Source organism: Plasmopara halstedii, assembly GCF_900000015.1.
Source record: "Plasmopara halstedii genome assembly, contig: Scaffold_262, whole genome shotgun sequence".
Taxonomy (NCBI): domain Eukaryota; phylum Oomycota; class Peronosporomycetes; order Peronosporales; family Peronosporaceae; genus Plasmopara; species Plasmopara halstedii.
This window is the reverse complement of record NW_020187183.1, coordinates 287122-301253: the sequence shown is the minus strand read 5'-3', so window position 1 is coordinate 301253 and position 14132 is coordinate 287122. Positions and strand designations below refer to the sequence as shown.

General features: G+C 46.6%; 5 protein-coding genes across 5 annotated transcripts; 3 read left to right on the top strand and 2 right to left on the bottom strand.

Moving 5' to 3' along the window:
• Nucleotides 1-326: 326 nt before the first annotated feature.
• Nucleotides 327-2399, top strand: PHALS_04509 (uncharacterized protein; the record flags this gene model as incomplete). The annotated part of the gene is made up of 4 exons (XM_024722328.1): nt 327-416; nt 486-1008; nt 1082-1851; nt 1923-2399. 4 exons carry the CDS (start codon nt 327-329, stop codon nt 2397-2399), a joined length of 1860 nt encoding a protein of 619 aa, XP_024573415.1.
• Nucleotides 2400-2619: 220 nt separating this feature from the next.
• PHALS_04508 (dead box rna helicase rcf1) lies at nt 2620-5694 on the bottom strand (the record flags this gene model as incomplete). The annotated part of the gene is made up of 6 exons (XM_024722327.1): nt 2620-2742; nt 2814-3185; nt 3246-3389; nt 3448-3546; nt 3613-3839; nt 3912-5694. 6 exons carry the CDS (start codon nt 5692-5694, stop codon nt 2620-2622), a joined length of 2748 nt encoding a protein of 915 aa, XP_024573414.1.
• A 644-nt stretch (nt 5695-6338) lies between these two features.
• Nucleotides 6339-9971, bottom strand: PHALS_04507 (dead deah box rna helicase; the record flags this gene model as incomplete). The annotated part of the gene is made up of 7 exons (XM_024722325.1): nt 6339-6506; nt 6568-6684; nt 6749-7069; nt 7137-8847; nt 8911-9260; nt 9369-9599; nt 9714-9971. 7 exons carry the CDS (start codon nt 9969-9971, stop codon nt 6339-6341), a joined length of 3156 nt encoding a protein of 1051 aa, XP_024573413.1.
• PHALS_15016 (uncharacterized protein) lies at nt 9971-10796 on the top strand. Its single transcript, XM_036407312.1, has one exon. It carries the CDS (start codon nt 10387-10389, stop codon nt 10573-10575), a length of 189 nt encoding a protein of 62 aa, XP_036263023.1. The 5' UTR covers nt 9971-10386; the 3' UTR covers nt 10576-10796.
• On the top strand, nt 10795-13256 carry PHALS_04506 (Quinonprotein alcohol dehydrogenase-like superfamily; the record flags this gene model as incomplete). Its single annotated transcript, XM_024722323.1, has 12 exons — nt 10795-11026; nt 11088-11153; nt 11244-11344; nt 11403-11439; nt 11497-11662; nt 11727-12337; nt 12401-12561; nt 12623-12715; nt 12773-12877; nt 12961-13052; nt 13105-13158; nt 13223-13256. 12 exons carry the CDS (start codon nt 10795-10797, stop codon nt 13254-13256), a joined length of 1752 nt encoding a protein of 583 aa, XP_024573411.1.
• Between the last annotated feature and the right edge of the window lie 876 nt (nt 13257-14132).

The window sequence follows — 14132 nt, the reverse complement described above, 5'->3', positions numbered from 1 at the left end:
TAAATGGGTTTTACGTTGCAGTTTTTTACCAACAGATCTTGTTGCAAAAAATCATGACTTCCGCAACTTGCCAACCTTGGTCTTTCTGGCAACGAAAAATGTCTGTTCGCATTCTATTGATAGTATGTGGATTGGATAAAGATAGTTCTATCTTGAGGGGTTAGGTTCAGTCAACAGAGAAAGAATTCAATCACTATCATCTTCTAGACTTCCAGAAGCCTAACCGGACCGCACGCCGTGCTGGACACTATCATCACCAGCGTACATTTCATCACCTGCTGCAGAACTGCATTCTGGCTTTGATCACCTTCTTTTGATTATACCTCATGAATGCAAGCTTTTCTCAAACGCAGACGTTCACTGTGAGACGTGTTTGTTCGGATACGCTGCGCTCGCTTGCTGATACGAAAGACACTGTACGATGTGCAGTGCAGAGGTGTTTGAAATTAATGTCCATGTGTACTAAACTTTGATTCTGTTCGCAGCTAATAATGGTCTGCATCGGTCTGCTGGAGGCGCTGGATCGCCTGCAGGATCGCCTTCATCTGTCCACCTCTGTCGTTAAAGAGCTTAAGCGTCGGCTGGCAAAGATGGTAACGCGCTCGGCTGTGAGGCCCAAATCAAAGTGCTCAAACGACGAGGAATTGGGCGATGCCGTAGCTAGAAGCTGCTTGAGGGATGCTGCAAAGCCCGAGGAAGTGCGAGGGGTTGTGCACTGGGTGCTGACCGTCACTACATCGCTGCAGAAACTCGTCGTCAAAACATCGCTGAGAATGTGTCACGGCATCTTCGTGCTGATCATGAGTTTGCCTGGAGTTTCTACGGCCTGTTCATTTATTTATGGACTGCTACAAGCAATGGAGGATACGCTAAGATTGTCAAGTGACGAGATAATGGAGGCTGCTTCGACATGTGGATCTGGACCCGGGAGCGGCCGCAGCCGAAGTCATCATCATTTGCACCACCGACATTATAGCAATACTGAGAGTTATGTGGTTGATCCGAGTTGTACGTTGCCAAAAGATTTAGAAAGGGTTCGTACAGATTTTAATTCGTCGTGCTTACTTTGTGGGAATATCAGTAACGGCCGTGGTTCTGGAGTACAAGGAGAAAGAGAGCATGGTACCATCAAATATTGATCAGAGGATACGACGCGTCATGCATTTCCAGATACCGTTGCATTCGTTTGAGGCGACGGTGCGATTACCTCCAGATAATTTACAGGGTTCGGCTCCATGGAGAAGATCAACTAGTGATGCAAATGTTTGCAGTGGCTGTCAAATTCAATCTCAGGAGGAAACCAAACTAAGTTTAGCTCAGCTGAGTTCCGTGACCCCGCGATCAATACCTGTGTCACCTATGGCGCGTAAGCGTGTGCAGCTAGCATTTTCGAATTTTTCAGATGACGTTCTGTATCAGGCTCGTGACCGACTTCGACAGGAACGTGCAGCGACCCTAACGGGGGATCGTAGTTTGCGTGTGCCACGATTCAATGTGCATGATTGTCACGAAGATATTTATTTATCCTGTGGCCGCCATTGTGCGTTTAAGGTAGGCACAGGCATGTACCGCAGCGTGCGTGCTTCTGTGCCGCTACAGAAAAATAGGTTTGTATATTTTGAAATGACTCTGCAACAAGGGTGGGCACCCATTCGTGGCCCGAATATGAGTTTGTCAAAACGCGAGGTTTCGTCGCAGATGACTCGTGGATCGACTTCTCTACTGGGTGGTGCTAGTAGCGCGATTGCAGGCAATTTGACCGACCTAGCCGAAAATGACGTTAGCGTTTGTATCGGGTTGTCAACGCGATTGATGCCGCTCAACACTCTCGTCGGTGCATCAAAAAATTCGGTAAGGTAGGATGAGTAACGGTTGTGCGGAACGAATGAAGCTAATGAAGGGCGATTCTCCATAAAATACAGATAGGGTTTTATTCCGCCGGCCACGTGCTTGTAGGCTCGGATGGCCGCCGCTCCGTTGAAGTTAGCCGGAAGTATGGTTCTCAGTCTACTGTTGGGGTCTTGGCCCAGGTGGTTTGTCACCAGGAAGATGAACCCTTTATTACGGCCACCACAAGTGTTTCTGGGCCATCTGCATCTTCTTCCAGAGTGAGATCGGGTCACGTTGGATCACCCATCGGCGAAGCATTAGTGCGCTTCACTGTGGATGGAATTGCGCTTCGCGATAGCAACAATCGTGTCATGAAATTTACCCTCCCCTTTCCCTCGAGAAGCGAGCTTTATCCGACATTGACATTACATTCTCAAGATTTAAATGTGTTTAGCCAGATGTCGGCACCCGACATCACTTGCCTTGATTTGAGAGAACTGGATCTACCTGGTGAAGAAACAGTTGACATATGGTGTCTGGACGGCATGCAGTGCGGACCCGCGGCTTAAATTTTTAGATGCAGGTAAAATATGCAAACTCTCGATGTCGACTATAAAATTGGACTGAGAAAATATTGAGCACAGTTGCCAGTCTATTGAGACTTGCAATATCGTTTAGGCGACTACACACTTGTTACTTATTGTGACAAATCGCAGGATGCATCCAAGGTGATCGTGTTCAAGTATTAAGAAAGGCTCAACTATACCAACAAAATCTTGCCTAATGACATTACAGACTGTACTTTCCGTATTTGTCGCCGCCTAAACCAACCTGCATCGTCGTTTCGTCCAACAGTCTTTGCAGCTCGCGCCGAGCCTCCACAACCGACGATTGAGTCGGTCCCTCTATTGCCTTTTATATAGAATAAACGTTAGAGCGCCAAAAACATTGCTAAACATCACCCAACATTGTTTTTCCTGTACCAAGTAAAGTTTACGTTCCGATGGATTAGGTTTTCGACCAGCAGGAATAAATGACCCTCGCGTAATAACAGCAGCACCAGTAAGTTCTTCAATTGAGTCACTTGCCTCTTTCTGAGTGACCCTCCACCGCGCATGCTGGGGATAGTCGTTTATTTCAAGCTCGTCGACAAAGTGATTGTCTCCTAAACCTTGGCTTTTGTATTTCAGATCCAAATTTTGAATGATTTTTTGCGCCTTGATAAAAGCTGACATAGCTTCACTGTCGATAGGTATGGCCTTTTGAACAGCAGGCGCCATCAATTTGTCAGATGAGCTGGTAATGGTCTCCTTGGCAGGTTCTTCCACATCATCATCTTCGATTGCACCAGACTCCTATAAAAAAAACATAAGAACGAGGTTGCTTTCTTCATGTCCATGTAGTCAACAGCATACCTCAACTAGGATGCCTTGGTCTAGTTCATATTGACGTCTTTGAAGATCCGCAGTACGTTGGGTCTCATTTCGTTCCGTGTCGTCGAACGTGAAGCCCTTACCTTTAAAACCACTGCCATGATACCTCGCCTCGCCACGCTTGACCTAATAATGTTGGTTAACACATTTAACTAATGCAGAGCAGCCACTACAAAATACGTGCCTTTGCTGTAAATCCTTCTGCAAGTGCCTTTAACTCGTGCGGAACAGTCTGTCTAGCGTTTTCCAAGACTTTGACAAGATCCACGGAGTACGCCTCCTCCTGCATTAATGCAGGCACAAGTCAGTGATCGGCAAGTTTTCTAATTTAGCTTGATTGCAAACTTACATCTGGAGAAATAAAAGTGTAGGCGGTGCCTTTTCTCCCAGCTCGACCAGTTCTTCCAACGCGATGGACATAATCTTCCATGTGATTGGGACAGTGATAATTGACGACAAGAACTAAATCCTTCACGTCGAGACCTCGACCAGCGACAGAAGTTGCCACCATCACAGTTCGCACCTTCCTTTTAAAATCATCAATCGTGTAGTCCCGATCCACCTGATCTTTTCCGCCTACACCAACAACAGACGTAGAAGAAGCATCAGCACCACTAAAATAATGATAGTTTGGACATGATAGTATACCATGCAGCGAGAGCGCAGGATATCCAGCTTTCATCAAGTCCTGGAAGATCTGGTCGCATGCTTGTTGTTTGTTCACAAAAATGAGAATGTTTCCCTTTTCATACCATAAACCCAAGAGCTGCAACAAACGCATGAACTTATCATCTTCTTCACGGACTTCAATGTACTGGGTGATATCACCGGATGCCGTGCTTCGAGTACCAACAGTTATTTCCACAGGTTTCTTCAGTACTTTTCGCGCCATAAGTTCCACTGATCGAGGAAACGTTGCCGAAAACAGCAGAGTTTGTCGGTCTGGCCGAACATTCATCATAATCTTCGTAATTTGCGGTTCAAATCCCATGTCAAACATGCGGTCAGCTTCATCAAGCACAACGTACGACAAACGTTGTAGCGACAACATCTTTCCAGCACTCATGCAAAGGATATCGATCATTCGACCTGGTGTACAAATGACAATGTCTGAGCCACGCTTCAGTTTTGCAATTTGCTCTGAGACTGAAGATCCGCCATAAACTGCGGTAGCATGCAAGCCAAGGCCTTTCGCAAACTTCCGAGTTTCGACATAAATTTGTTGAGCCAGCTCTCGTGCAGGCGCCATAACGATTCCAATAGGACCTTCGCTTTCTTGTAGGGGGGGTTGAGCAAGTATATGCCGAAACATGGGAAGCAAGAATGCCAAAGTCTTGCCAGAACCTGTTTTTGCAATGCCAATGACATCACGTCCTGACATGATTGCAGGCAGCGCCTGTTTTTGAATTGCAAATGGTTCTTTATAGCCGTGTTTTTTAATCAGCTGGAGCATTCGCACACTAAAACCACATTGATTCCACTTTTGCAGTGGACGTGGGCACTTCTTTCCTCGCACTTTGATTTCACACTCATTTCGCTGTATTTCCACCTCTTCTTCCGATTGATCCTTGATTTCTTTTGGAACTACATAAAAAAATTTTTGAAGTGGCAGGTAATTTATCCTGGAATGATCAACAGGATTGATCTCCCTCTTTTTTTGTTGGTCCTGTAAGATTTCGAGAGCCGAACGCTGATCCACGAGCTGGGAGTCTTCACCGATAATATCTTCTTCTAAGCCCTGATATAATCGCCCAGTAGTATCATTTCCCATAGATTCTACACGAGTCGCTTCAAATTTGTGCTTTTCTTCGTACTCTCGCTTTTCATGTAGCGCCCGCATAAATTCCTTGAGTTCTCGTTCCTCACGGGCTTCGCGCTCTTCAGGTGTTTCACTCACAATACTTCCTGTGAAAACAGGCTCTAAAGACGACGGAGTTTTGGACACACCCGTTTGCTCTACAGCATTTGGCGGCAAGAAAGTGCCGTAAATATTGATTTTGCTCTGATCTTCAATTTCAGACTGCGAAATCACATTAGGTGCGGGGTCTAAACGTGCTGTTTCGTCCACCAAACCAGCCATATATGCATCCAGAGGATCCACATCCTGCACTCTAGCACAATGCTTCACTCCGTCCTCATCCCGTTTTACTATTCCTTTTGGCGACTTTTTTATCTGTTCATCTTCATCTGTCTTCACATTCAGTTGCTTCTGCACCGCATTCTCCTCTGACAATACCTTTCCTTCATTATCCTTACGCTGATTATCTAAACCAAAATGTTCATGCTCCTGCGTTAATTTATCGCCATTTAGTCGCAAGCTTGTTCCTACACCTAGAGCTTTGAAAATAGCTGCAGGCTTCTTCTTCACCACACCTTTCTTGACAGCCTGGTTTTTAAGCGAAATACTTCTAAATTTAAAATCCTCAGGCATTCCAACCTTTAAATGTGCAGTAACAGCGACAGATTTGCTGGATGATCTGTTTGTGTTTGAGTCGGAGCCGCTATGGTTCTTATGTCGTGTCTTTTGGGGTGTCACTTCATTTTCCTTCGCATCTCTCTTGGTTTCATTGGTAGCAAGTGATTTGCGACTTAAATTCTCCAAAGTCGGATCGCTTTCGCTCTTACTTCTGCCGCGTCGACTGATCCTACGTGAGCTTCTGTGGCTTTTACCCCTATTCTTCTTCAAGCTGCTGCGTCGGTCCACCGAGCGGCTCCTGGAGCACGAGTATGATTTTGAGCGACGACGCTCTTTCCGCTTTACTTTTGAGCGCTTGTGACGATGCTTCTCGCTTGATTTAGACGATCGGCGGCGCTCCCGCGAACGCGATCTACCACGCGACGAGCTGCTCGACGACCTTCTCGACGATAGCGAGCGAGAGCGCGACCGCTTGCGCCGTGAGGAATTTGATGAGTGATGACGTGGTGGACGTGTACTCCGTCCACGACTATGACTGCGACTGCGGCGTGGAGTTGGGGCAATTTGCGCCATTTTACCTCAAATTGCGCGCTGTGAAGAAAAAGGACAAATGAAAGTGATTTAACATCAATTTGCTTAATGCGTAATATTTTTGTCCTTTAGAAACAAAGAAACTCTTTTCGCTTGTGCTTGGAGAAAATGATGGCACCGAACATGAGCGAGTCGTAGTGAGGGAAATCAGTTGAATGTGGGAGGTGACCGATCTCACCGAATGTCGTCATACCCATCAACGACGCTCCACCTGACCAGTCCTTATACGCACCGACCTGAAAGTATAACGGAACCATTTTGATTAGCATGCAAACTTACGACACGCGCCGCACTCACCATCTCAGCCATGCATTTGTGGCCAAGCAGCGCTTGTACTCCTGCGGACAAAAACATGAGGCAGCCGATCGTTTCATGAATGTAAAATTTGTTGCTTTCCACGGCTTGGGCTCCCATCTATAAACGCACCAGAGTCACACTTTTAGACACACCGTCCGCAAAACATCTAGCCTGGACAGACCTTGTTAATGGCAGTCTTTAATGACTGCGCGGATGTTTCCATCAGTACAACATTTGTGCCGGAAGCAACTGAGCTGGTTGTGCTGAGTGAGCCGTCTTCGTTAATCCCAGTAATTACTGCCGTCATATTAATCAGCTTGGACCAGTCGCTTGATTGCATTGAACACAACGAGGAAGACGAATTTGCGTCGACACCACGATCAATTTCCATTTGATTCGAGACGAAGTCGATCGTGGTGCCCAGGGGATGTAAACTACCAAGCCGAGGAAATCCGATTGAAGCCAGGTCAGTTTGACTGTTCTCTGAAACTACGTCAAGCCACTATGCACAAAGCACATGTTTTCAAGAGATTAGACAGCAACACCCAGAAAAACAGGGAACAAATCACCTCTTGATAAACCTCAGCCGCAGGTTTACTATCAATTTCGTAGATGGTTTTGTTCGACGCCTTGGTGACAGTACCCATGCAGTACTCGCTATTCACTCCGACCGGGCTGTAGCTGCTGAACCAGCTCACATACGTCTCCACACTGGGGAAACATAGCGCGAACGCTATCCCCATTTCAGTCCAGTCCCCTAGGCCATCGCAAACACTTTTGGTGTAATCTGTACTGCTGCTACTGCTTATCTGGATCCAAGACACGGAAATTTCACCCTCACCATGTTTAGTGGCATCGGAGGAGCAGCCGCCAACAATTGGACAATGAATTGCCTCACGAATACCGTCAATAGCATTCTCAACAAAGAGAGGACAAGCATACGTTACGATGAAAGCCGGCTTTTCCCCGACATCCACGCCACCTGCCACACGGGCAAGCGCCGTTTTCGCAGCGGCATATGATTTCTCATGGGCATCACTCTGTGAATACTCTGCATGAACCACGGAATAAGTCCCATACGGATCATTGACACCCCACAATGTCACAAGGCCTTCATTATTGTGACGGTTCACTGACACCCAAGCGTTTTCGTCACACATTCCACGCGCGATTGTACCGCCAATGTAAGGAACGCCAGGAGCTAGTTGACGCAAAAGGTTTACAACCACTTCGGCGCTGAAGCCAGTAGAGAAGCCAACGACAACAAAATGAACATCACCACCAAGTTTTGTCAACAATTCCTGAAAGGCCCCAGTCATGGCAAGGGCTTCGGTCTTGTTTGTTGACCACGCTGAAGCAACGTGGACATAACTACTACTGTTCTGCAGCGGTAGTCTCTCTTTCGAGTTCGATCGTCGATTTGCTTTTTCCTTGTTGCCAACATTTGTGGGAATGGCATGCTGAGTAGGATTTTTTGATGGACCGTGGAGACGAAAGCTAGTGGGACGATTTTGAGAAATGTTTCTTGAAAATACTGGCTCAGCTTCATTATCTTGACTGCCGCCAGTAGCACGCTCTAAGCTGACCGCCGAGTGCGAACGGCGTATTCGACGCATATGTTTCGAGCCACGGGCTTTCTGCTCACCATAGCTGTACCGTTGCGGTACCTGCAGATTACTTTGTCGTTGCCTTCTTGCAAACACCTTTCGAGAAGAGCGTCGGGTTAAATCGCGGCGTTGTCGATCGTCCAGGGTACCTGGATGCTCACGGTGTTTGTTCGGGTAGATTATTCCGTCCTCTTTTTCCTCATCCTCGTTGTCCACACTGATTCGGCGGTACTTACGAGGCATCCGCTCCTCTTTTGTCACCGAAGTTTGCTCTGGTTTGGCCTGTAAGGTTTCCAGCGCACCTGTCAGGTCTTGTGAATGTGAAGGGCTAGGCAAGCGAAGCTGCTGGGCATTGCTTGGTTCGTTACTGACAGCCAGGTGCTGGTGCCCGGTACTTCTCTTGATCCAGTCCTTGAAATCTTCTTCGTTATTTAGCTCCCTACTACTTTTAGACCGATGGTGGAACACGACACACTTGCTACATACGCGAATACTCGGTTGGTGACGCGACAGCACCTGCTTACCAGTGTCGTTGTGCGTGAAGCTGATCGAGGGAACGCGAATTGTACTGCTGCACGCCCAGCATATTACTTCGCCGCATGTTCGGCAGTGGTGGCGTCTACGAAAGATGGAAGAGAAGCGTTTGTTGCAAAGCACGCAAAAGCGGCGGTCTCTGTAAGAAAATATGTTTAATGTGATAATCGTTTTTTTGTCCTGAGGAAATGATACAACGTACTTGTCTTTTACCCATGCAGAAGTCTTAACAACAGATATCTCTTGAAGCTCTGAGGGGTCTTCAAGTAAGTCGCGTAAGCCGCGTGCAAGTTGCGTGACCATTTCGACAGCCGGATTGCTGCGGAAAAGGCTTACCATAGGTGGAGGTCGTTGGAAAGCAATGGAAATTGTGACAAAGTCGTCCTTATAGTCTGGCGACGAAGTGCGCTCAAACTTGCAAATCATTGCATCGAACTGCGAGCGCTCAAGATTGCTATCTTGGATGTGGGGCATACCACCCACTTCTGCTAGCGATTCTTGGAAAAGATAGCAGGCCATAATATCTCCACCCAACGTCTCAATGCCAATGTACTGTCAATTTTCCAAAAAATGCACACTATTAGTGGATCACTTGGTGTGGTCGGGATGGCTACAGAACATCACGTCGTTTGGCACTAATATCCTACGCTGCAACCATACCTCCAGTACGTAGAAGTCCGAGGATTTGCTAACAAGTGAGCCCGACTTGATGGCCCACCACTTAATTGCGGCCTGCTTGTACATCTCGCGGGCGTCTCGGGGTGGGTTTGCGCTTGGGTAGACTCCGGTTCCATTGAGATCCTCAAGCACTTCTGCATCCAGGAAGATGTCGCCCAACACTCTATGCATGAAGAGCTTAAACTTGTTCGACGTTTTAAGGTCGTAGATAGTCTTAAGTACATTAGGAAATGCCGCGTTGGCAAACACAACAGCCTTAGCTGAGACGGACTCGGACCAATCGGAGCTCGGCTTATATATGCCAATGTCATTTTTACAATCATGTACCTTCCAAAGGGCGCTACTTGCGTCGGACAACAAGCCGAGACATGAGCGCGCACGATTTTCTGCATACTTGTGTAAGCGTATTTTGCGCTCGTACGAAAGTGACGGGCCCTGTGGCGACAAAATAAATTCATCATCATGTGAGTTCGAGTTTTCAGCTGAGTCGCTCCAATCCGGCGCATTAGCAGAAGCTGCCGTCGCGACATTGGGAATTGAGGTCACGTCCATTGCTACAGGTGTAGCCGACGCATCCTGTTTCATTGTACTATTGACAGCAAGTTCGTAACGGTTAACGTTTGCTCGCACTAATGCGAAACTTCTTGCGAATGAGGGGATGAACTTGTAATTCTTTGCGACTCCGACCCATACAAATACAAGAGGCTCGACTCGAGATTTCGAGACTTGTTTTTGTTTCGTTTAACTTTCCTTGAATGTTTCGACGGACAAACGATGCAAGACCTACTGTGTCACACAAATGTACATAAAATATATATAGAACCTGGAGGCATATCATTTACCAGATAACTGACTAGTTCGTTTGCACGCAAATGCACTAGCCTCTCTGCTAACTAGTTCTGCTGGCCGCCAAGTGATGCCCAGCGTTGAACAAATTAGGTTAGTTGTTTATTGCACAAGGCCCCTCTAGTCGGCTTGCCAGCAGAAATAGTGTTACAACATGAATACTTGCTTTTGCCGTGCTGATAATTATTATCGACTACAAGCACAGACGGGTTTTGGAGATGTATGTAAAGCGCTCTTAACTTACTTCGTCAGAAGTGAATGCTTCTATGCACCTCGCTCGCATTTTTTGTTAAAAAATATTGTATTTCCCACATCCGTATTGCTTGTGACCGTCGAAGTCTGAAGCTTTTTTTTTAGCACAGAGGCAATAATATGTATGTGAAGATGGTAAAGTTGCCATGAAAAGCTTCTGCGTGAATGGAAAGCTGTATAATTCCATTTTTCTTGTACTGCCAGGTGAAGCACAAACTTTAGCGCGATCCAACCCTTCGAAACATTCAGATGCCTCTTCACGCCCAATAAAAAAATTAACACCCAGCTTGAGATAGTACCGAGCTGCTGAATGCCGCTATCGGAAGACACAGAGAAGGGCGATGTTCCATCATCAGCATCAGCTGAATCAGCTGATCCATCGATCAAGAAAACATTGATGAGTCCGTGGCTTTCAGCATATCACAATGCAGTTGCTGGTATCAAAGCTGGATCAAATTGCATGCGATTGGTGGATGTCTACGGCGACGGGGACGCAAAACTCGTGATAGCAGATGGGGACCAGCGGCTAAAGATGTTCAAAGGTGCTTGTAACCTATTACTTGCTTTCTTTGAGTGCGTTTAGATCTTACACATTCTTGTCAGGTTCATCACTCCATGGCGAGCAAGCTATCCTTGGAGTACCATCGTCCCTGAGCTACTTTTACTCGGGTAAGCCGACAGACTGACCTACAAGACCAATCTATGACTTAAGACCAGATGGTGTGGGAAATTAAATTATTTACGTTACAACATGTGCAGACAATAGTCGACCTCGAATTCCAGCAATTGCAGTTGCATCGGGCCCATATATCTTCATATACCGCAACTTTCGCCCCCACTACAGGTTCACAGTTCCATCCGTTGAAATTGACGCACAGGAAACAAAACTATGGGAGTCATTAGCAAAATGCACAATAGAGGTCCCGGACGCGCTCACGCAATTTTCAACAATGCGGTAAGCATCACTTGCAAAGAAATTAGTGGTCGTACCGACAATTTTTCAGCGGGTTAGGAATTCGCTTGTCGGAGCGTTCGCGGGGTCTGCTAGCGATTGACAATATAGAAGAGCAAGCCGAATACGTGTCGAGGTTTATGGACGATCAACTAGTCGAGCGATCTTTCGTGACTTGCATGACGTCTATTAACAAGAGTATGGACGACAAAGATGCTGTAAGCTGGTAAGTTAGAAAATTGTTCCATGAGAATACTCATTTAATAAGGTCTATACTTGTTAATGATCAGTCTTGTCGTCGCAAGTGAGAGCTGCATGGTGTATGTGTTGGATCCTCAAGGCACAACCGTTATCCAACAGATAAAAGTTCCTGGAGTGCCTGTTGAAATCGTTGCTGTGGGACTGCTGGACATCGAATATCGTCTTGTCATGACAACACGCAACAGCACCGTGTACACAATAAAGAATGGAGAATTGCTGAGGTCAGTGATTGAGCTGGAATTACCTGCGTGTGGTCTCGTGCAACTCGATAAGAGCATCGTGATTGCATCGATGAGCCGAAAGCTCACGTCGTACCACCTCAAAGGCAAAAAAAATTGGAGTTTAACTATGGGTGACGATATTGTTGCCCTTGAAGCATTTAGTCTTCGTCGAACCAAAGAAACTCGAGGTGTTATCGTGGCATTGCACAACGGCGAAGTCACGTTGTACAATGAAAAGGTCAAGGTGTGCACTTTAAGCACGGACATGGTGCTTACAGGAATGCGATTTGGTCAATATGGACGCGAGGAAGCCTCGCTTGTTCTCGTGCAAAAGAGTGGTGCTCTTTCATTGAACATTCTAAAACGTACAGCCAGCTTAGATGCGATCTCAGCGGCGGCCGGTCCTCCACCGGAGCAAGGTAGGTCGTTTTTCAAAGGTAAGTTTGTCTATGCTGATGAGACGCCTGGCAATTTGTACGTAGACATCCCACTTAACATCCCTAAGAAAACGACATTGTACCTTGAGCAAACTCAACGCGAACGAGACCAGGCCACAGAAATGCATCGTCACTTTCAGCGTGACTTGTGCAAATTGCGCTTGAACACAGCACGTGCATATGTTAAGATTATCAAAGATGGACATGTAACAAACATTGACTACATCAGTTTCGAAAAATTGACGCTCATATTTTTAATATTCACAGGGGTTGGTCTCGTACTCGACGGGTGCAGCCATCCGTCTGAACGCACAAGTGCTGGGAATCGGTCCGTCCTTTCGAATCAAGTTAAACATTCAGGTACAATGTTCGTCTCGCGATTGATACTCTTGTGACTAATTGTTGGTTAATAATTAGAATGCCGGTTTTAAAGCGGTAACCAGCATCACTGTCGCTTTCCAATTCGATCACGAGTTGTATTGTGTAAAGCAAAGCCTCATACCTATACCGCTTTTGATTCCTGTAAGACGGATGCCAATACTATATGTCGCTCTTTTTGCTATCGGATACGAACGTTGTGTTAACTAGTATTGGCTGGTGCTCAGAACGTGCTATATCATTATGCCGTTGACGTGGACAGCATCTCTCAGCTTGGCGCTGCGGATAATGTATCTATTTTCGTGTGCGCGAAGGAAAGGCAAGATATTTTCGACCTGTGATTACTATCGGTAGCTAATGTGATTTTGTAGCAGCATCCCTCTCGTTTCTGCCATTATAAGCATGCCGCTATGTGAATCCAAGATGTAAATTTTAATCTTTTGTTTTCGTAAAAGCTATTTGTTTTCTAGCTGAGAGAATGTTTTGCAGACTCTTCTGTCTTGTAAATTGCCTTCAAAAGTAGAGAAGTGAATCGCTTTTGATGAATTCTGCGTAAGCAATGATATGAACGAATTTGACAGCACCAGCACAATCAATGACAACAAATTCGATGGAGTTTTCTTTTGAGATAGTTAGGGGTGTGGTTAGGCAATTTTAACTATCGGTAGTACTTCTGCACTATCGGAACAGCTGTTGCAAAGTCAAGAGATTATTCGGCGCGATAAAGCCGTGATTGACGCCTTACGCAATCGCATCGAGACACCTAAGCCGCTCGCGTCTGACAATCAATCGAGCGCCAGTACGCTGCCGGGCGTGACTGGTCGTTTGTCTCCTCACGCATAGATCAAGCGCGGCCTTATGAGTTGCCCCGCGCACGCTATGACATGGTGATTAACACGGGACGCACCTTCGCAAAGACACCACTGCAGAAGATCATGGCGTCGCTGACTGGTTCACACCACGGCAACGACGCACTTGAGAAACTGTATGGCGAACACGCGATTGGTCAAGTGTCGAAACTCCCCGGTGGCAATCTTCGCGTCAAGGTGAAGACCAAGGAGGCTTGCTTACAGCTTGAACGCACGAAGGTGAATATCATGGGCGGCGTATTCATGTTCAACGAGTTTGACATTCTCGCGAGCAAGTACTTCGTGGACATCTCGAACGTCGACTCAGACACGAAAACGGACACGATCCTGCATCGGCTCTTCATCATCGGATGCAAGCCGATCTATGACACGTTTCGCGAAGTTAACATGACAACTGGCATGACCTCGGCGACGTGGCGAGTGTACTTCCTCTCGAATACGTGTCCTCCGCCACTTGTAGTGAACGGCTCAGTCTGTGACCAAATACTGTTTGACAACAAACTACACCCAGCTCACGGAAAGAACGCGCC

Bases quoted from the DNA above. Each gene is read 5' to 3' on its own strand.
- PHALS_15016 (XM_036407312.1), top strand. From the start codon at position 10,387: ATGAATACTTGCTTTTGCCGTGCTGATAATTATTATCGACTACAAGCA.